Below are 21,960 nucleotides of genomic sequence, written 5' to 3'. Positions count from 1 at the left end.
AGGTCGCGGGCGGCGGCCGTTGGAAGCGCACCGGGCGGAAGCGGCGCGTGAGACGACGCGGGGGAGGCGGCGGCGGCGGCGGCGCTGCTCCCGTCAGGCCCGCCCTCGCCCGGCCCCCCGCGCTGCGCACCTCCCTCGCCCCGCCCCCCGCCGCCCGGCGGCCAATCACAGCGCCGCGCACGTGACGAGCGCTGCCTGCGATGACCTCATCCCTGGTGTGGGATGACGTCAAATTCAAGATGGATGGAATCACAGCGGCAGCGGCGGCTGCGGCGCGCGCGAGCCGAGTGTGAGCGGAAAGGGGCCCGGCGTCTGCCTCGCGGCTGAAGACCGGTGAGTAACTGTCACGTCCCTTGCTCTAGGAGAACTGCGGGGCCCCGTGGGAGGCCACAGCCTCCCCGCAAAACGCGGCCTTTCCTGACGTAACTCTGAGGTGATTTCTCTCCTCTTTTTTCTCTCCACCAGCGGCTTGCGGGCTCCGAGCGCTTCTGCGCGTGCGCCGGGCTCGGCGCTCACCGAGCATGCCCCGGGCCCCCACGTAGCCGCTTGTGCCTTCACAGTGCGCATGCTCCTTGCCCGCACTTGGCCTCGCCCTCGCTACTGCGCACGCTCCGTCCCTCACTGGGCTTCCCTCGCCCGGTCAGGTGCCCCTGGGGGTGGGCGCCGCCGGTCTCGCTCGGCGCGCGCCCTGCACGAACGGTCGGGATGCCTCCGGCCAGGGCGCGTGCTCGCCTCCCGGGCAGAGGTGGGGACCGGCCGGTGTGCGCGGGAGCTGGGGGCGGTGGGATCCCCCACCTGCTGCCACTCGACCCCGCCTGGCGGCCGCCGGCGCAAACGACCAATAACCGGAGTTAACTGGGCTTTCCCGCCCCGCCTCCTGGCCGGTCCTCCGCCGGACCCCGGGACTCGAGTGCGCCCCTTTTCCTCCAGATCACTGGGAGACCTGCTGCTTTGGCTCCACGCCCGCCGCAGAGCACAGCGCCTCCGTGGACGCAGCTTTCCTGCTGGGCTCTGGGTGGTTCCCCACTTGGGAAAGTCCGAGATCTGCGGCCAGAGGCGGTGGGGAGGGCGGTCCAGACCCGGGGATCTGCAGACCCCGGCCCAGAGGCTCCCGCTGGCTGGCCGGAGGCCCCGTGGTCTTGTCATGGGTTCTCACCGCCCAGACCACTGCAAAGATCGTGGCTTTGAGCATGGGGGAGCCCTCGGTCGCGGCCCTGCGCCCCGGCTGCTGTGCACTCCAGCCACAGGGCTGCGTGGCTTTGGAGAAGGCCACTCAGCAGCACGTGTGGAGTGGGGGGATCATAGAGACAGGGTCTCCTGCGGGATTCCCCGACAGTGGGAGATGGGGGAGATGGTAGACCCCGCACAGCGTGGCAGCCTGGGGTGTTTTAGTGCAAGAGCTCACAGCGCTGCTCACCTCTGGCATCCGAGGGTGTCAGGGTATTACAGCATAGTCCAGTGATTGTTCATAACGATGACCCTGAGTCATCAGTAAGAGAGCCTGCATTAGGTTCTGCGTACCTTGTGTGAGAAGGCAAGAAAGTGGGTTAATCCATTTAGAAAGATTTCTCCTTGACAATTGTATTTAAAAACTTTTTCCCTCTGATGCTTGGAGTAAATCCCTCATCTGCCTCTAATGACTAATAGTCCTTACGTTTGAATTTAAATGTCCCTAAATAGTGGTGTTAAAAAGAAAGTAGAAATTTGGGGCATTGGTTTACTTAAAAGTAACTTGATGTTTAATTCATTTTTCCTTTTAACAGTATTTATTGAATGTATAGTGTGCTTCATTCTGTGGATGTAAAAGTTGAAAAGGATCTTGCCCTGAGGAACTTACAGGCGGTTTATGGCAGGAGATATTAGGTGTGTGAGGAACGAGGGCTGAGTCCTGGAGGGCATCTCTGGATGAGGAGGAGATGACGAGGACAGTTGTAGTGGGTGCCAGAGCCAAGGGGGATGTGGAGAGCGGATTCCAGAGCTGTTTGTGAGGTTTGACAGGTTGTGGTGACTGGCTGGAAAGGAAAGAAAAGAGGTTTCTGGTTTGGGAGACTGGTGTTGGCAAGACCCCAAACTAAATAGGGAATATGTGAGGACAGGCAGATGTGGGGGCCAGGACGAGGGGCGTGGGTCATAACACCATCCTGCACATGTGGATATGCTGTGATGGAAGTGTTCATTGCACACCTGAGAGGCTGGAGTCCCAACGAAGAAGTCTGAGCAGAGATATAGATTTGGGAGTCATCATCCAGAAGTCGTTAAAGCCCCAAGAGCTCGTAGAAAAAGCAAAGGAAGCGGCCACGTGCTGAGCTCTGGAACAGTCGCTGGAACGATAAAGGTGAGGAAGTCCGCGTCGCCAGCCAGGAGTGTGGTGCTTTCTCTCTTTGCCCGGTAGATTCTGGCCAGGCCTGAGCTGGGCCTTAGGGATACACAGGTGAAAACAAGAGTTCTTCCTTTTAGGGACTCTCCTGAGGGAGAGAGAGAGAAAAGCACATCACTCAGAATAGTCGTGGTGTTCTTGCTGCAGAGATGAAGGATTGTAATGGTTTAGATGACTGAGCTGCTGGCTCGGGGCAGATTACTAGAGCTTTGTCAGTGCCGTTTGAGCTGGATCTTTCTGTAGAAGTTGGCCAAGTAAAGGAACGGTAAGAAAGCTATTTTAGGTGGTGGAAATTGGGTGTGTGAATTTGTAAGGTGGATAGTAAGGAGTGTCCAATAAGGGTGGAGAGAAGAATTGTGACCAGAATGACAAAGAGTCTTGTATGTGAGTCTCTAGAGTTCGGATTTCACCTAGGAAGTAATAGGAAAATCAGTATAGTGTTCTAAAGGGCAGTGATGGGACCAGCTTTACATGAGGAAAACAAGTAAAAGGCATGTTTTCCACACCTGTGTTTAATTAGAGTGTCAGTACAGAAAAATCAACAAGTATTTATTGTTGTGCAAGATACCATTGGGCATTGTGAAGAGTGTCAAAAGATATTAAATAGATTCTTAGTCCTTGAATAGCTTATGGTTCTGTTGGGGAGACAAACAACTAACAATATATGGCACTGAATAAGCACTACGTAAATGCTGCCACGCAGCGTAACACAGGAGTTGAAAGGTGTTTACTTGTTATAAACTAAAGTAGTCAAGGAAGGTATACTAGTTTGCGAGGGCAGCCATGACAGAGCACCACTTAAACAACAGAAATTTATTTTCTCACAGTTCTGGAGCCCAGAAGTCCGAGATTGAGGTGTCGGTAAGGTTGATTTCTCCTGAGGCCTCTCTCCTTGTCTTGGAGATGGCCATCTTCTTGCTGTCCTCACCTGGTCGTCCCTCTGTGTCTATGGCTTGATCTCCTCCTCTTTTAGGGACACCAGTCCTATTGGATTGGGGCCACCTTAGTGACCTCATTGTAACTTAATTATCTCTTTAAAGCCTCTCCAAGCACACATACATTCTGAGGTGCCGGGGGTTAAGATTTCAGCATATGAATTTGAGGAGGGGCCTGGGGGGCACAATCCAGCCCATGATAGAAGGCTTCATGGAAGAATTGGCACTCCAGCTGAGCTTTGAAAGATGACTGGTGTTCCGCTGAGTGGAGTGCTGGGCAGGGGGTTAGATGAGGTCTAGGATATTCCAGACGAGGTAATGGAAGTAGCAAGATGTACAGATTGTGTCTCAGGGACAAAGTATCTGAAGCAGGAAGGGAATAGTGAAGGAAAAGAAAATTTACAAAGTAGTTGGAAACCAGATTTACAGAGCCTAGGAGTGCATGTTTTTAAAATTTTGCATTTTAACCTAATGGAGAACCATCGTTTTTATTACTTTGTTACTTCTTTTCACTCACGTCTTAGGTCTCAGCTAAAATGGCACATGGAGGCATTTCCTGACCATCCTTTCTAAGCCCTGCTTACTTCACCCAGTCACGGCACCCTGTTTATTTCCGTTATAGCACTCAGCATAGTCTGAAGTTATCTTTTTTGTTTTCTTGTTTATCGTCCGATTTACCTCATGAGAAAGTGGGGGCCTTGTCTGTTTTGTGCTCCCCTGCATTTCAAGTGTGTCTCACCATGTCTTGCACATAGTAGGAACTCAGTCAATAAGTTGAGTTAATGCTAGTAATACTTAATGTGTCCGTCCGATGGATTATCACAGCTGTGTTTTAGGAAGCTCGGTCCAGCAGCAGTATTATAAAGGACAGATTTGGAGGGCATGGCAGGAAGAATGAACACCAGTTGGAAATATGTTAGTTAGTGTCCTTTAATAACAAGAACAGAAACTGACAGGCTAGCTTGAATAGAAAACGGAATTTATTGTACAGATATAGGGTTGCTCTGGAGCTTTAAGGAAAAGCTAAAGAATTGGGCCAGGAAGGACGAAACCCAAGGTAACTGGCAGGCTGCGTTTTCAGCCACTGCCGAGGTAAATCAGCCCCACTCCTTCCCTGCCTGTGTCATTGTCCTCAGGCCCGTCTTCCTCTCATCGTGTGCCTACCCCTGAGCTGGGGGAGAGCAGCGCATCAGACTGCGCTCGGGGGGTGAGGGGGCTTCTTCCAAAGCCAGATCAAGGGGCCTTGTCCGGCAGGAGGAGCAGTGGCTGCCGAGGGGCCAGAACCGAACAAGAGAGGCTGCTCGGCCGAGTGAGGTGCAAATGAAGAGCCTGCGCTAGTGGAGTCATCGGGCTGATAGAGCAGAGTGCACCCCTAAACCCAAATCAGACCCTCCCCGGAGAGACTGAACAGGCGGTGAGATGGGATCTGAGGGAGTGACATTACTGCTCTCGAAAGATCAAATAAACGAGGCTAGCTTTGAAATCTGAGGAGCTTTAGATAACGTCTGGATGTCTGCATTGTCACCGAGGGAGTGATGATAAGACCGAAACTCAGAGCCGACCTCCTGTCACATCTAATAGACAAGTCAGAGGGAGAGTCAGGGCGAATCCGGAGGTGAGGGTTGGGGCGACCGGTGCATGCGTGTCTATACTTGAGTCAGACGTGGATGCTCTGGTTTCCTAACCAGGTGTTTGCTTTCTGTGACGGGCATTCCTCCTTTTGTCCAGTGTCATGGTTAGGACTGCGTAAGCAGTCTCCAATATTCCGAAGGATTGTGTGCCCAGAGTTGAGTGTTGGGTTAATGCTTGCGATGTAAAGAGACATTTACCTGTAGAACTGGTAGTAAGGGTTTTGTGGGCTAGTCCTGGAGCGAATTTGGTTTATAATGTACCTTAGCTCCGATAGCAGCCTGAGTTTTAGTCTCTAAAACTTGAAAGTCAGCGAGGTCGTTTTGGTCCCTTCCCATCTCCCTTTCTGGGCCCCTCACTCACCTCTAGTGTCCTTTTATCTGAGTGCTTAGTCGTGCTTTGCTTTCTTCTGTTTATCTCCCCAGCATGCTCTGTACTCCCAAATTGCCTACCTTCCCTCCATCCCCCTAAAAGTCTTAACTCTCTGCAACTGATCGAACATTGATGTAAAGAGGAAATTATTCGCATGGAATTAATTTATATTAAGATATGAATTCTCTGCTCCTCTTAGCGTTTAGTGCCTGAGGAATGTGAGGTGATGATATGAAATAATTTTCTGGAATCCAGTTGTGAAGGGCTTTGTAGCCATTCTGGGGAATTGGACCTTCAGGCCAGAGCAAGCTTTGGAGAGTTTTTAGGGCCTGGCATGATCAGATGTGTGTTTCTGAAAAGTTTCTGAAGTAGAAAGGTGAAGAATGGAACCTTTGGTGTTAGTACAGTAGTCAAGTGAGTGAGGAGGTGTCCCCACCATTCGTTCATCCACCCTCCCACCTCCTGGCCAAATGAACTGCTTCCTGAAATCATTATTCTCTTAGCACTTTTTGTCTCCTTCACTGTATTTTATTTTTACATGTCTGTCCTACCAGGGAGTGTGTGCTACTGGAGAATGAGCAGCCGGACAGCTCACTCATCTCTGGGCGGCAGCACCTCTTGTGATACGTGACATTTAGCGCCCCACGTAGACGTTCAGGAAAGGAAGAGAGGAAGGAAATAAAATGTGCGCTTGCCATATAGGAAACACTGTGTATGCTAGGAGCTTGCGAACATGTTACATCTTTTGTTCTTCATGAAAATCCTATGTGGTCGGATAGTACTCAGAAAGGTCAAGTGATCTTTACCAGGTTACATACCTAATTAAGGTGGCAAAGCCAGGATCTGAGACAAGTAGACTGATTTGAAATCTTTTTCCGTGGAGCTACAATGACTTCCATGAATTGTTAACTGTAAAGATTCTCTCATTTTGAAATTCCAGGAAACAGCATGAAATAGAAACAGCTCAGGCAGAGTTTGGGAAGATATTTGTGTGCAAGGATCCAAGTGGTAAGCAAGCCAGCCCTGTTTCAGAATCTGGTTTTCCTGGGGGATTTCCTCCCAGCTTTTTCTATCAATCGTAAACGGGCCTTTTCTTCCACATTTCACCCACTTTTCTTTTAAGAGTGCCAAGGTTTTTCCAGCATGACTAAAGTGGTAGCAAGAAGTCCTGCCCTGATGAGTCAGGTCAAGATGAGCAGTGGAAAAGGCCCGGGACGTGGACCCAGTGGCAGTATGTATTTATACAGGAGAGCTTTTAAATTTGTGATGCACTGTCTTCTATAAGTCAGAAGTCCTGATTATTCATAATTAAAACATACATGAGAAATTGGAGTTTGATGAGCCAGCAGATTTATGGAGGAGAAAGTACGTCCACAACAAAGGTGGCCTTTTCTGAGGGCTGAAGGGCAGAAAAAGCAGGAGAGTTTGAGAATTCAGTATGCACATCCAGCAGCCACAGAGGGCTTGCTGGATTCTCGCATAACATTCAGCACTGGTGATTTTCCTCCCATTTTGCCTGCATTCTTAATGGAGCATTTTATATTTTTAGTTGTTAAACGCTGTAAATATACCTACTGTCATTAAAACACGAACGTCCAAAATGTTCCTTGTTTGCAGCTAGACCAGGAAAAAGGCCATTGTTTTTAAGTTTTAGTACTTGAACTAAAGGTAGAAGTAAGGGCCCCAATATGAAGGTGCTCTGCTGTCACTCCAGACACCCAGAGCCTTTGTCCTGGCCTACTGGAGAGGGTAGAAGAATCACGCCCCTCTTACAATCCTCAAGTGGCCTTGCTTTAGCCTCCAGGACCTTCGTGCCTCCATCGCCTCTCCAGCTTCATCGCCTGCCCTCCCCTCCACGTGTCCTTGGCTCCAGGCAGGGCTCCATCTTGTCTCTGTGGTATTGCACACACTGCTCCTGTCCTTGAAATGCCCTTCACCCTTCTTCCTGACTCCTCCCACGCTCTCTGAGTCCTGCTTGTTCAGGAAGCCTCTTCTGTAGGATGCCTTCCCTGCCTGCCCCTCACCGCATCCGATGCCATCACCTATACTCCGTCTGTACCTCTGCACACTCCCGTCCGTGCTTAGCACGCTAGATGTGTGTGATGGCGGTTGACTTGTCCTGTGCCCACACAAGACTTGAAGACTGTAGGCAGCACCATGCCTGTTTACACTGATCTCCTCCATGTCTAGCCAGTTCTAGCACATACTAGACAGGTGTCCAGTATGAGAAGCATGTCACGTGATGACTAAGCGTCCAGGCTCTGAGGCCAGACTCCCAGCCCCACTACCAACTGACTGGGTGACCTTAGGCACATTCCTTGTCCTCTCAGTGCCTCAGTTTCTAATTTATAAAACAGAAATGATGACAATGCCTAGCTCAGGTGGTTATGTGAGTATTCAAAGGTAACTAGAGGCAGTATGGTGTGGAGTCAAGAACATGGCCTTGGGAGCCAAAACACCTGGTAGAATCTTGCTTTGCTGCTTGTTGTCTCTGTGACCTTGAGGAAGTTACTTAACCCTCTGTGCCTCAGTTTCCTCATCTGTAAAATGGGGATGATAATAGTACCTCCTAGGCTTGCTGTAAATGTTGAGTTAATGCGTGAAAAATGTTTACAGTAGTATGTGGCAGAGTAAGCACACAAGTATTAGCTGTTATAAACTGTCTGATTGGTGGTTGAGTGGATAGAATGGAAAATAAATACTGTAGAGTTATTCTGCACTAGTATATCAGGAATTTAGACATGCTTAGCCAGTTTTCAAGCAGGGAGTCTCATTGATCACTCTAAATGGAGGTTATAGGCAAATGAATAGTTTTAAACTCCAAATAATTTTCAGGAACAGTGACTATTTCTCTTACAACTCAACTTTGAGTGACGACTTATTCCCTAATTCGCAGCTGTTTTCATTCAAAGAGTATAGAAGCCTGTGGTTCAAGGGATTAGAAGTGGTTACTTAGAACAAAAACAGGGATCATGGTAATTTGAAGAAAGCAAAAGAAGGGAACTTTTCTGAACAATGAAAGGTGAGAAAATGTTGTCTTATGCCCATTAGGAATAGGGTGCAGATGGTACGTGGAGTAGCATTTGCTTCCTTTCCAGGGACGTAGAAAATCTCACTTGGTTTAGTCCTCACACAGATCTAGAGCCTCTTCCTGTGGTTTCAGGTTCCCTTGGTGTCTTAGTTTGGGTTCCCCCAAAAGCAGACCCTGAGACGAAGATTCAGTGGTAGATGTGTATTTGGGACGTGATCCCAGGAAGCGCAAGAAAGGTTGTAGGGAAAGTGAAGCAGGAAAGGATGCCCACGAAGAGTACGTTAATGAAGAGGTTCCTGCTCACATTTGCAATATCAAAACTGAATTCCTGAAAAAAATCTGAATGGATTTTTCTATCAAACTTCATCGTAAGTAAGGACATCCTTCCAATTTTCTGGCAGAATCCTTGGAGACATCCTTAACTCCTCACCGTCTTATCCTCTATAGTCAATCCATTAGAAATCCTAATGACTGCCTTTACCTCCACTGCTGCCACCCTGGGCCAGGCACCATCATGTCTCACCTGCATCATTGCAGTGGACTCCTCGCTGGCCTCCCAGCTTCCCCCGTGCCCTACCTTCCATGGTCCATTCTCAACAACATGGCCAGAGCGGTCTTTTTGAAACATAATTCAGGTCGCTGTCATTCCTCTGCTCAGAATCTTCCAGTGGCTGCCTTTTTCACTCCTGGTAAGAAGTGTACTTCTTGCAGTGGTTCACCCAGCCCTGCGGTGTCTCCGCGTGCTTCTCTGATGTCGTCTTCCATGGCTCCCTCAGCTCTCTGCTCCAGTCCTACTGTTACATTGGCTCTTTCCTCTGCTTGTAGTACTCTTCCCTCGTGGTTCAGCCTTGCCTCCTTCAGGCCTTCGCAAATGCCATTTTGTTGAATGAGTGAGTGAGTAAATGACATGTGAAGTTCCTGGTACAATTTGTAGTGTGTTGTAGGTGCTGAGTAAATGGTAGCAGTTACTGTTTTTTCATTTAATTCTCACAATAGCATTATATGGTAGCTGCTATTGTTCCTAGTTTACAGGGGGGAAAACTGAGGCTCAGAGAGGTAGATTAACCTAGAGCACTGACTTTCAAACTGTCTTAACTCCGACCCACAGGAAGGAATATATTGTACATCTTAACCCAGTGCTCACTTGCATGTGTATGCGTATGTGGCTATGTATGCACATAACTGGAACAGAAGTTTCAGAAGAGCTTAGTCTTACTACATTTGAGGCATTCTGACATCTTCTGCTTTGCCCTAGTCATTTTATTTTTTCTATTGCTAATTTCAAACCACTAAATTGATTTTAAGAAACCCTTTTGTAAAGTACTTGTCCAAGCTTTTGATTCTGCATCTGTTGCTTTTCCCTGTGGCGACATCTGAACTAGCTTTCTCAAAAATTATTTGCACTAAAAACTGTTCATCATGCAGCTGAGTTGGTAAGTGTGACATTATAAGCTTCTTTCTTTCTCTGCTGACCTCCGTAAAAGATGACAAGGGTTTCTTTGCACATAAATAGATGTGTGATTATAAAGACAATATAGTAGGATTAAGGGAGAAATTAAAATGGCTAACAGAAAAGGAATAGGAAGGGAAAATATCTGTAACAAGCAATCACAAGGAGAGGAATTACAGTTTACCATTGGTGTGAAGTGATGGTGGGCAGGAATGAACAGAAACTCGGTACAGTCTGGCCAAGGCGGTTGTTTGTGGACAGGCTGCAGGCATCGTCCCTGGAAGCAGAATCATGCTTCTGAGCCAGTTAAATTGAGTCAGCGCCGTAACAGGGAGTCCGCATAAAATTAAATTTGTATGCTGTCCTCGGTCACTGCAGGTTGGTGGCCTAGCAGACTCTTCTTTGTGTGCTCTTTGGAAGAGCTGGATGCTGGTCGACCAGCAAAGGCTGATCCTTTGAAGCCGAAGGAGAACCTGCAGATATGCTGGGTGCCAAGTTTCATACATCTACAGCTTGCTCTCTGGAGAATGATAAAACTGTCACAAATAGTCTTAGTTTGAATCCATTTTGATATTAAAAATAAGTGTCATAACTATTTTAAAGAAAAGATGGCATTATAAAATCAAACCAGAGGGCTGAGCTGTTACCATAGCAGAAGTCTAAGGTGAAGGGTCAGATTTGGAGAATCAGGCATTGTCTCCGTACGAAATGGCTTTATCCTCATCAAGAGCATGGGTGGAGTTAATCTGGACCCATTTTCTTTGAAACTGAATTAAATGCCTATTAATCCCACAGTTTCTGAAAATTAATTGTACAACATTTGTTGAGTCCTTACTATGTATGAGATACTAGCTCATCTGATTTTTGCAACAACCGTAAAGGAGGGCGCACTTGCTCCCAGTTCCCGTGAGGGACCAGGTAATCAGAGAGGCTAATGGACAACAGGGAGGAGCCAGCATTTCAACCCCAGTGTCCACCGCGAGGCCTTTAGATTTTTGAAGAGAATCTCAGTGAAATTTCAGTTCAAACCCCTAATTGAGACTTAGTAATAATTAAGTTTAGATCCAGGCCAAAGTTTCCTTTGTGCTGTTGTTGAAAGTGTAATTTGGTAAGAAAATTCAAGAGATTGCAAGGTGTTTAGGTAAGAAAGAAAGCAAACTCTTTTTATTCTTTACCATTTCTAACCTTTGTTAAACACTGGGATGCAGTAGTAATTAGCAAATGATTTTTCTCTTTCCAAATTCTTTCCTATTTTTAAAGGTCTAGTGAGACCTCTACTTTATAACTCAGTGTTAACAATTCACATTGCGTCTAATTATATCCAGTAATAAAACTGATTTGTTTTCAGAATTATGGGCTTTAGGGGTTCCAATACTTCACATTTATTCTTTGAACTGATAAGGAATGGAACCCAGCATCAAGTGGATAAGGACCCTAAATAGTAAACCTTTATCTTCAAATATTGCTTCCCTACATAACTGCCAAGTTCTAGGAGCCTTCCGATGGTATAAAAATGCCTATGTTACAGTCTGTTGTTCCTAAACTTCTTCGGTTTTAATGATTGATGACCTACTTAAGCCATGAGGCTTGTCTCTTTATATTTTCCATGTTATTTAAATAAGATTGTTCATCCAGAAAACTTTTGTCTGCCTATAATCTGCTAAATATTGGCACCTATGAAAAAACAGCTAGCATTCCTTGCCCTTGAGGAGCATTTCATCTTTGCAGACCTCACGACATTCTCTGTGATGATTTTACATTGTGTCTTTCAGATAAGCCCAAGCAATGGAGGGATTACTGCATTACATCAACCCAGCACACGCCATTTCTCTCCTGAGTGCCCTCAACGAGGAGCGCCTCAAAGGACAGCTGTGTGACGTGCTTTTGATCGTTGGAGACCAGAAATTTCGAGCTCATAAAAATGTCTTGGCTGCCAGCAGTGAATACTTTCAGAGTTTATTCACAAATAGGGAGAATGAGTCACAAACTGTATTTCAGCTTGACTTTTGTGAACCAGATGCTTTTGATAATGTTTTGAACTACATTTATTCTTCATCTTTATTTGTCGAGAAAAGCAGCCTTGCTGCTGTGCAAGAACTAGGCTACAGCCTTGGGATTTCCTTTCTGACTAACATCGTTTCTAAAACACCTCAAGCCCCCTTTCCAACGTGTCCCAACAGAAAAAAAGTGTTCCTAGAAGATGATGAAAACAGTTCTCAAAAGAGAAGTGTCATTGTTTGTCAAAGTAGAAACGAAGCACAAGGAAAAACTATTGGTCAGAATCCATCTGATCCAAGCCATACCTCCTGGCCCGCACCTAACCTTGCCGTCAAGACCAACACCAGTAAGCCACATGTTTCCAAACCAGTTGAACCCCTTCACAATTTGTCCTTAACGGAAAAGAGTTGGCCGAAAGATAGTTCTGTGGGATATGCAAAGTCTCTTGAGCACTCTGGTGCTCCTAATGATGATCCTAATAGAAGCAGTTTGGTGAAAAGGAACGCGGTGCTGCCTTCAAAGCCCCTGCAAGACAGAGAGGCGGTGGATGACAAACCAGGGGTGAGTGGTCAGCTTCCCAGAGGAAAAGCCATAGAGCTGGCTTTGAAAAGACCACGGCCACCTGTTTTGTCTCTTCAAAGCTCATCAGAGACTCCCTATCTATTGAAAGAAATGAACAAAGGAAGTGGTCCAGGCGAAGATAGAAACTTGTTGTACTATTCAAAGTTGGGGTTAGTGATCCCCTCCAGTGGATCTGGTTCTGGAAACCAAAGCATCGACAGAAGCGGCCCTCTTGTTAAGAGTCTCCTCAGGCGGTCATTGTCGATGGACAGCCAGGTTCCTGTCTACTCACCCTCAATAGATTTGAAATCTTCCCAGGGCTCATCTTCAGTGTCAAGCGATGCACCAGGGAATGTGTTTTGTGCTTTATCTCAAAAGTCATCTTTAAAAGATTGTAGTGAAAAATCAGCCCTCGATGACCGGACCCCAGTCCCACAGCCACACCGCCTCAGGTCCTTCAGTGCCTCTCAGTCGACAGAGAGGGAGGGTGCCCCGCCTGTCACCGAGGTTCGGATCAAGACGGAGCCCCGCAGCCCGCTGTCAGATCCCTCCGACATCATCCGAGTCACCGTGGGAGACGCCGCGGCGGCATCCTCCGTTACGAGAGACCTTTCTCTGAAAACGGAAGACGACCAAAAAGACATGAGCAGGCTCCCAGCAAAAAGGAGGTTCCAGGCAGACCGAAGACTGCCGTTTAAGAAGCTCAAAGTGGATGAGCACGGGTCTCCCGTATCAGAAGACAATTGTGAGGAGGGCTCAAGCCCCACTCTCCTCAATGCAGATTTTCCAGATTCTGACTTGAATAAAGATGAATTTGGTGAGTTTGAGGGAACAAGACCAAACAAAAAATTTAAATGCAAACATTGCCTTAAGATCTTTAGATCAACAGCAGGTCTTCACCGTCACATTAACATGTACCATAACCCAGAAAAGCCCTATGCTTGTGACATCTGTCACAAGCGGTTTCACACCAACTTCAAAGTGTGGACACACTGTCAGACCCAGCACGGCATAGTGAAGAACCCGTCACCAGCCTCTAGTTCACATGCCGTTTTGGATGAAAAGTTCCAAAGAAAGCTGATTGACATAGTGAGAGAGAGAGAGATTAAGAAAGCCCTCATCATTAAGTTAAGGCGCAGCAAGCCTGGCTTTCAGGGACAGAGTAGTTCCCCAGCACAAGCCATCAAGCGGAACCTGAGGTCGCGAGCCAAAGGAGCGTACATTTGTACTTACTGTGGAAAAGCCTATCGTTTTCTCTCGCAGTTCAAACAGCACGTAAAAATGCACCCGGGAGAAAAACCCATTGGAGTCAATAAAGTTGCTAAGCCAAAAGAGCACGTTCCTCTTGCAAGTCCAGTAGAAAACAAGGAGGTTTACCAGTGCCGCCTCTGTAACGCTGAGCTCTCTTCTCTTCTAGAACAAGGCAACCACGAGCGATTATGCCGCAACGCCACCGTTTGCCCTTACTGCAGCCTTAGGTTTTTCTCGCCCGAGCTGAAGCACGAGCACGAGAGCAAGTGTGAGTACAAGAAGCTGACGTGCCTGGAGTGCATGCGCACCTTCAAGTCCTCCTTCAGCATCTGGCGGCACCAAGTCGAAGTCCACAATCAGAACACCATGGCACCGGCCGAAAACTTCTCTTTACCCATCCTGGACCACAATGGTGAAGTCACTGGTTCTTCCAGGCCCCAGGCCCAGCCCGAGCCTCACAAAACAAACCACATGGTCACGGCAAAAGACGACAGTGTCTTCAGTGATTGTTCCGAGCAAGTGAACTTCGATTCGGAAGATTCCTCCTGTCTCCCTGAAGACCTTAGCCTTTCGAAGCAACTGAAAATCCAGGTCAAAGAGGAGCCCGTAGAGGAGGCTGAGGAAGAGGCACCTGAGGCCAGCGCAGCCCCCAAAGAAGCAGGTTCCAGCAAGGACCCCGGCCTGTGGCCCTGTGAGAAATGTGGCAAGACGTTCACAGCGCACAAGCAGCTGGAGCGGCACCAGGAGCTTCTGTGTTCCGTGAAACCCTTTATCTGTCACGTTTGCAACAAAGCTTTCCGCACCAATTTCCGGCTGTGGAGTCACTTCCAGTCCCACACACATATGTCTCAGGCCTCAGAGGACTCGCATAAAGAATCGGAAGTGTGCCCTGTTCCCACAAACTCGCCGTCGCCGCCGCCTCTGCCCCCGCCACCACCGCTGCCCAAGATCCAGCCCCTGGAGCCTGACAGTCCAACGGGCCTGTCAGAGAGCCCGGCCCCCGCCTCGGAGAAGCTGTTCGCACCCCAGGAATCAGACACGCTGTTTTACCATGCCCCACCCCTGTCGGCCATCACCTTTAAAAGACAGTTCATGTGTAAGCTCTGCCATAGGACCTTCAAGACTGCCTTCAGTCTTTGGAGTCACGAACAAACCCACAATTAAGACCGCCCCTTTTCACCTGTTATGAAAGGGGAGACGGCCTCCAGATTGCAACCTGAATTGTGAAACGTGTCATAAGAAACAAAATATTTTTTAAAAATAATAAAGGTTGGAAATTGTGCTTGAATATAAGTTTGAGGTAATCTGATATTAATTAGTAATGTCCTTACTCAACTTAGAAAAACTCTAAGAAATATTGTGCTTCTGGACCTTATCATCACAGGATGGTTTGACTTCATTGCTGTTGGCATTTGGTTGACCTTGGTTGTTTGCATGGTTCCTCATCCACGGTGTCAGTATAATCTTTCAAGTGAGGTTGTTTTGGTTTTTTACTGATTTGCAATTAGTGAAATACTATTCAAGTATTTCTTCTTTTGATTATATCAGACACCTAAGTTCTAGTTAAATCTTAGCCATGTTCTTAAGTCCCAAATGTATCAGGAAGAAGTGGAGTAGTTTGCAGTATTGATTTAGATCTTAGAATACTTTTTAGCAATAAAAAAAATGATAAACCTCAACTTTCATAAGTTATCCTGACACTTGATAAAAATAAATATTTGGTATTTTGTGGTCACGTAGAACTTTTTTTTGTATGAAAATTGTGAGAAATTTAAATCAGCAATAGTAATACGTAAATTTTTATAAAATAACTTGCTCTTGGGTCATTTAATATAATTAATGGTGGAAGACTTGGGAAATGAAAAGATTAAGATTTCCGGAAGGCCTCCTGGTCAGTTTACAAAAGCTTCAGTGGCCACAGGCATTGTGATCAAAACCACTGGTTGTGCTGTGTGTACCCGTCACGGTTCTAAACTCAGACCAGCGTTCGAAAGGCTGCACACGTGTGATATCCTCTGATTTATGCTGTCACAAATTGAAAATCTGAGTGTATTTGGGACAAAGAACAAAGATAACACACAGCACTTGTTTCTAATTTAACAACATTAGTGTAACAAATAAGGTCGGACATATATTTACATAGCCCCCAGACCCGTGGAGTCAGTCGAGCAGTTCTCGGTTCCAAATTACTGCTGACTTGAGGAACTTGAAGCAGAGGGAGAAACACCGCACTGCAGTCTCCACAGGCTGTTCCAGAGTAATAGATAGAATACACAATTTCCTGCCTCCCTGTCTTGTGATGGTTTCCGTTAGCATTTGTTAGAGTTTATCATGGTAAAACATCTGTAGTGAAGCCATTCTGCTTTTAAGTCACAGCTTAATATTTCATAAATATGTGTTAAAGTGCTGACGGGTCCAAAATTAGTTTCTGCTACTTATTTTGGTCCGTAGGGTTTGGGCTTCTTTTTCTTTCCTATTCTGTGGATTGTCATTAGAAGCCTTTCAGTAGGTGTTATCCAAAGTCCAATGGGGGTGTTCAAAAGGCAAAATTTTTATTTTACTTGGAGGGGGTAGATATATAAGAGTAGAAATGTTATTGAAACTACAAAATCCTCTTAAGGTAGTGATATGGATTAAGACTCCAGGTTTATTCATTATTTTTACAAGCTATCTGTCAAAAATCAACTGTGACTAAAAAATAATTTGCTGAGTACTTAAATTTGTGCTCTAGCAGAAAATAGCTCTGTACTCATCAGTCTCATTACCCACATTCCATACCAGTAGTAGGAAAGATATTCTTTTTATTGAAACCCAAGGATTTTTGTAAAATACTAATTGACTTTGTACATCATAGAAATTTTGCCCTTTCCTTCATTTGAAAACTATTAAAAGTCCCAAAATATTTAAGTGGTTACTTCATATTTTTCTTACTTAAATTTGATGGAGAGAGGAAAATAAGATTACGTTGCAGTTACTGATTATTGCCGTCTTTATATTTTCTTGAAGAAATCTATGCATTTTAAAGACAAAACTAAAGCATATGATCTTACGTGAAACATAAGGATGGATTGTTGTTCACTGAATTCATTCCCTGTGTAAGGTGGTATTTCTTACTCTGACCAACCTTGGTAGCTGTCACTTCTTCAAAATAGACAGTTTCCCTCAGAGAGTATCTAATAATTCCGTGATGCACAGTATCTTGGCATTGTAAATCCAGTATCCCAGGACTTGAACCTTTATGCTACATTTTTGAAGATTTTTTAATAATGTTAATTAGAAAAAAATATTTTTGACCTAAATATAGGCTCTGCATATCTGTTAGATTTTAAAAATTTTGCCAGTGTTTTGTCTTGTTCATTCACATTTTGTCTAGGCAAGGAACATAAGATTTCAAATAAAATTTTGAACCAAAAACATTTATAATGCAGTTCTGGTTTTTCTATTACTTTTTATACTGTACCTGAAAAGCATTAGGCTGGAAGAGTTTATTTTGGTGGTCAAAAAATAAAATATGCTTCCACTCCTGTAACTATTTTAAGTGTTAAGTAAAATAATGAAAGACACCTTAATTGCTTTATTCAGCAAACAGTTTTTTTAACAACGTTTTTCTCAGCCAGTAGGCAAGTTGTTGCAACTTTCATTGTTGCAACTCTTTAGCTAGTAAAGATATTCTTGTAAATGTTTTTTCTGATTGTAATTGATTTTTGAAAAGGTAGAAAGCTCATTATTCCTTGTAAGTATTCAGGATGCCTGCTTTTATGCAGTTGTGGAAAGAATGTAAGATGTTTTAATATATTCTTTGCTAATCTGAGAAGTTTCTATTGAATCATTTTCTTCAAGTGGGGGAGGGAGGGAGGAACACCATAAAATGTGTTTTTATCAAAGTAAGCAATGGAGGTAACTGCATTTTTTTATAGTAATATTTCAAGATTAATAGAATATTCACCTTCAAAACTAGTTACAGTTAGTATGCATTTATAATTCTATCAAAATATACAGCTAACAATTCAACAATGATGTTATTTGCATTTGTGGGGAGATGTACGTGGTACTTGGTTTTCTGTTTTGGAATGGATCGTAACAGCCTCTTTTTAGACATATGCCCCAGCACTTAATCGGTGGTAATGTAATCCACACAACAGCCGTTGATGCTGAGTGTAGAAACAGAGACAAGAATAAAAATGTGCCCTTTCGTGGAAGTGGGGGGGTGTCTCCATCTACAGGCCAACTGGACAGTCAGGGTGAGTGAGAGACAGGAGAATTAACTACTCTAAAGTCGGCCTTTGTTCCCACAAGTTGTGTGTGTGTGTGTGTGTGTACAACCATAATCTGGAACTTTAGGTAGTAAAATTATTTGAATTTTCTTACTACAAAAATAATTAGATGTCATTCATAACAGGTTTCTTTATAAATTGCACTAATTAATATTGGAATATTGTAAGTCAGTTTTTCTATTTCTGATGTTTCATTGATGTTTTTTGCAATAATTGTGAAAAGCATTATTGATTTAAATAATGCTAACATATTCTTTAATAAGTTCTTTAACACTGGCTTTTTTTTAAGTTGTAAAAATAGGTCTTTCTCTTGTGGCTTTAGCACTTTGAGAAGTTTGATGTTTGCATACTTTTTAATATGCTCGTTCTGTGCTTCCCAGTGTGTTCTCTAGTGTGTGGTATTTCCACGGGACTGGGGAGAAAACCAAGCAGTCCACGTCTAGATTCTGGAGGAGAAAAAAATAAGTTCATGTCAGATTTTCTAAAAATTCCTTTTAGAGACAATTGTTTGGGAACCAAAGGATTTTACTGTAAATCTTTAAAATAATTGAATTCACTGCTCTTTAGTCATTAGTGCTGTCCAGATTTTCCACAAAGTTATACTTGGTTAATATTAATTTTCAAAAGGTGATAATTTCTTAATGACATTAATCCAAGACTGTTTCAAAAGTTTCATTGAATAAATACTTATTGTTAAAAACAAATGTGGTTTTATAACTCTGTATATTTTGTTGACATATGCCTTAGCAGAGTAAATCATTGTTCAATTTTATTTAGAAATAAGCTTTTTTGGACTGAAAATTCGTAGTAAAATAGGATTTCTATCTAATGTTAATCCATTGCTTATTTGTATCCAATTCTATTGTCTGTTTACTTTGCTTAAATCAACTAGGAATGATTGGAGTCAATAAATTTGTACTGTATTTTGTTCTGAGTCACAGTCTCATTGCTATGTTTTGAACTTGGATGATAATGGCTAATGATAGCATTTAAATTTATGAAAGTAAAGATAAAGCCCTTCTGTTTGGGTAATAAGAATAGCCACTTAAGAGTTGTGAGAGATTTAATTTTCCCCAACAGTACCAGGTTGCTTGTAGAATTAAGTTTGTTCTAAAGCTTCAGTCCTTGAGGCGCCACAAATATATGATAATTAAAACCACATAAGGAGCGATCTTTGCTTATCCACCTTTTTCTTTACTGTTCAAATAAGTTTTTAAGATGTTTGGGGGGGGTAAACGCATAAAAAGTTTTGAGCACCCTGCATTGACATTTCAGCATAGCAATTGATAAACTGCTTTTATTTCATAATTAAGGGCTTCCACGTTGTAGTGTCTTTTTTCTTTATTGTATTAGCTTTCCCTGTAAAGTGAAGAGCTGAGCTCTAGGTCTTTCTGATTTACACCACCAAGCTGACGGTGGAGGTAGAGAGGGAGGGAGAGGAGCGACGTACCAGGCTGACCAATATCCATTCACCCCACCCTGGGCTGGCGCTCACCTCTTCCACTGGTTGCATTTTTCTTGCCTAGTGTCCTAAACTACTCTTTCTTGGGAGCCTCTGGCTAAAAGTTTCTTTTACACACTACATTAGGAACAATCAGTATAATCTTTATTTTAATCTGCTTTAGCGCTACTGTTCGATTTGCCACCAAATACCGTTTTGTTTTAAGAACTTAGATTTGCTCTTTGTTTTTCATCATAACAGGCTTTTTGAGGTTTGGGGTTGTTGCACTCCTGTTGCATCCTCCTCCGTCTTAGGGACACACTCGACAGTAAATGCCGGTCGGGGCAAAGCCATGTGTCCCATGTGTCATTTCCCCAGCTAGAGGCTAAACCTTGGCTCTGTGAACAACATATGCTCTGTGGACTAGGAAAGTTGAGTGGCAGGTATTCCTTGTTTGAGGCGTGGGTCTGGATAAAACAATTCCCCATGTTGTCCTAGCAGCACTTTACAAATACAGCATGGTGCAGCCCTGCCGTAGCATGAACTCGGGTGTCGTGTGGTTGGCTGTCGGCCCCCATCCTCCGAAGTAGGGTCCCTTGGCCAGCGCCTTGACCTCCTGGTAATGCAAACCTGCGTTTTGCCTGGCTGCGTGTCTTAGATCCCATTTATTGTGGTTGGCATCATTTCTTCCAGGAAACACTTCCTGACCTCTTTCTCCCCGCTCCTCACCCCAACCCAAAGTAGTTGTTCCTCCTAAGTGTTCCCATAAAACCCTGACAGCCCTGGCATTGGATTTGCTGCCTTCTATTCTACCCATGTGTGGTCTGTCCACGAGACTGAGAGGGGCCCGAGGGCAGGGGCTGTTATTCATCTGTGTGTGTCCAGGGCCAGGCAAATGGAAGGGGCCCATTACGTATTTGATAAATAAAGACAGCAAAGAAAGCTTGTCAGAAACGAGCGACAACCAGCCCATTTATTTTCAGCTAATATTAGAAGGAACTTCCTGAATGTCTGCGTATATTCCCCAGATTTTGATTGAGCTACTCAATAAGAGACTCAGAGTGTATTTTAATTTTTATGTGGTTCTCAGTAAGCTGGAGGAGGACTGGAAATGTTCAAATGGCTGGTCTTGGATTGAGGAGTCCCTTGAACTTTGTAAATGCCATGCCCTCTTGTGCTGCCATAATAGTCGTGGGTGTGTGGCATGCTGTGTGAGTGTCGCTGGCACTGCTGAAGTGCCCATCAGCTCACCCCAGAGTGGTGAGTTGTCTGGATAAACTCATCAGTAAACCTAAGAATAGTAATAGCTAATTACTAGCTATGACTAGGATTGTAGTAGGAGCTACATTGAGTGCTTACTGCAGTGTGAGGCACTGTGCACCTGTGCATGGTAGTATTTGTAAAATAGTAACAAGTTTGTTTTCCTCCCATTTATTTTTTACTTTCCCTTCCCCCACCCCTTCCCTATCCTCAGATAGCCCAGTACTCTCATCTCCCTAATCTGAAATATTCCTCAGTCTGTCTGTGACTGTCATGGCCTTGATCATTTTGAAGCTTATAGACCAGTCGTCTTCCAGAGTGTCCCTTAACTGGAGGTTGTCTAGTGTTTCCTCATAATTAGACCCAAGTTATGCATTCTTATACCAGAATATCACGGAGGCCGTGTTCTTTTCATGTCAGCCTAGGAGTGGCATATGACGCCTGTTTGTCCTATTACCGATGGCACTAATTTCAATCATTTGACAAAGATCGTTTCAGCCAGGTTTCTCCACTACGCTTTTCTGTTTTGTAGTTAAGAAATATTTTGCAGGGAGATATTTTGAGACTATGCAAAATCCCATTCCTTATCTCAACGTTACCCGCTAATTTTAGCATCCGTTGGTTTTCTTGCCTGAATTAATTATTTTCATAGTCATTGCCAATTGGAGATTTTCTCATACCTCCATTCCTTCTTCATTTGTCTGTGGGCTTTCTACTGCCAGAAAAAATGTTCTGTTATTCTCATTAATTTATTCATTTACTTGTTTATGTGTTGTGGATTCATGGATTCCTATTCTACTCAATGAGTTATATTCAGTTGCCATCATTTTTTTTTTTTTATTTTGATTCTCAGATTGTTCTAGATTTAGCCAGTGGAAGTTCAAAATGGCTTCTCTGACCTTTGACATGTCCTCTTTATTCTTTTGAGTCTTTTCCTACTTTCTGATGATGTTCCAGACTCATCTCACTCTCTCCCTGCCAGATCCCTGAAATCAGACATTTCTCTAAGGAGTATGATTCCTTTTAGTGGAGAATGGTGTTTGGAAACCGAGATCTGGGCATTAAGTGTGCTTACTGATACTAGAGTGTGGCTGCTCCCAGGTTCTTCAGTGGACAGGCTTAAAGGGAAAAAAAATACACAAACACATACACATTTAAGTCTGGATTTATTTCTGAGTCTTCTAGACCTAGCCATACGTGCAGAAATCTGTGAGTTCACACTGATAGTTTCAATTCTAATCCAACACCACATGGTTCATTCCACGACTTTCTCTTTCTGTGTTTGTACCTCCTCTCTCTCATGGTGAGAAACTAGACTCCCATTACCTCAGTCTCCCTGCACATAACCAATCTCCGGCCCCTTTGGGCCTACCTTCCACAC

The 21,960-nt window shown here is 44.5% G+C and overlaps 1 protein-coding gene across 6 annotated transcripts; it reads left to right on the top strand.

Moving 5' to 3' along the window:
* Positions 1-233: 233 nt before the first annotated feature.
* On the top strand, positions 234-18,812 carry ZBTB21 (zinc finger and BTB domain containing 21). Of its 6 annotated transcripts, none has more exons than XM_058523153.1 (3): positions 260-333; positions 1,764-2,335; positions 11,567-18,812. In XM_058523153.1, exon 3 carries the CDS (start codon positions 11,580-11,582, stop codon positions 14,766-14,768), a length of 3,189 nt encoding a protein of 1,062 aa, XP_058379136.1. In that variant the 5' UTR covers positions 260-333; positions 1,764-2,335; positions 11,567-11,579; the 3' UTR covers positions 14,769-18,812. The 6 variants fall into 6 exon arrangements, with proteins under 6 accessions (XP_058379134.1, XP_058379136.1, XP_058379137.1 ...); XM_058523154.1 differs by lacking the exon at positions 1,764-2,335 and adding an exon at positions 6,254-6,321 and having other exon boundaries at positions 262-333; XM_058523155.1 differs by lacking the exon at positions 260-333 and having other exon boundaries at positions 342-2,335; positions 11,567-13,170; positions 13,771-18,812.
* The last annotated feature ends 3,148 nt before the right edge of the window (positions 18,813-21,960 follow it).

The sequence above is a fragment of the Diceros bicornis genome, chromosome 27, assembly GCF_020826845.1.
Source record: "Diceros bicornis minor isolate mBicDic1 chromosome 27, mDicBic1.mat.cur, whole genome shotgun sequence".
In the NCBI taxonomy this organism is placed as follows: domain Eukaryota; kingdom Metazoa; phylum Chordata; class Mammalia; order Perissodactyla; family Rhinocerotidae; genus Diceros; species Diceros bicornis.
Note: the sequence above shows the minus strand (reverse complement) of the source record. Positions and strands in the feature narration are given on the sequence as shown.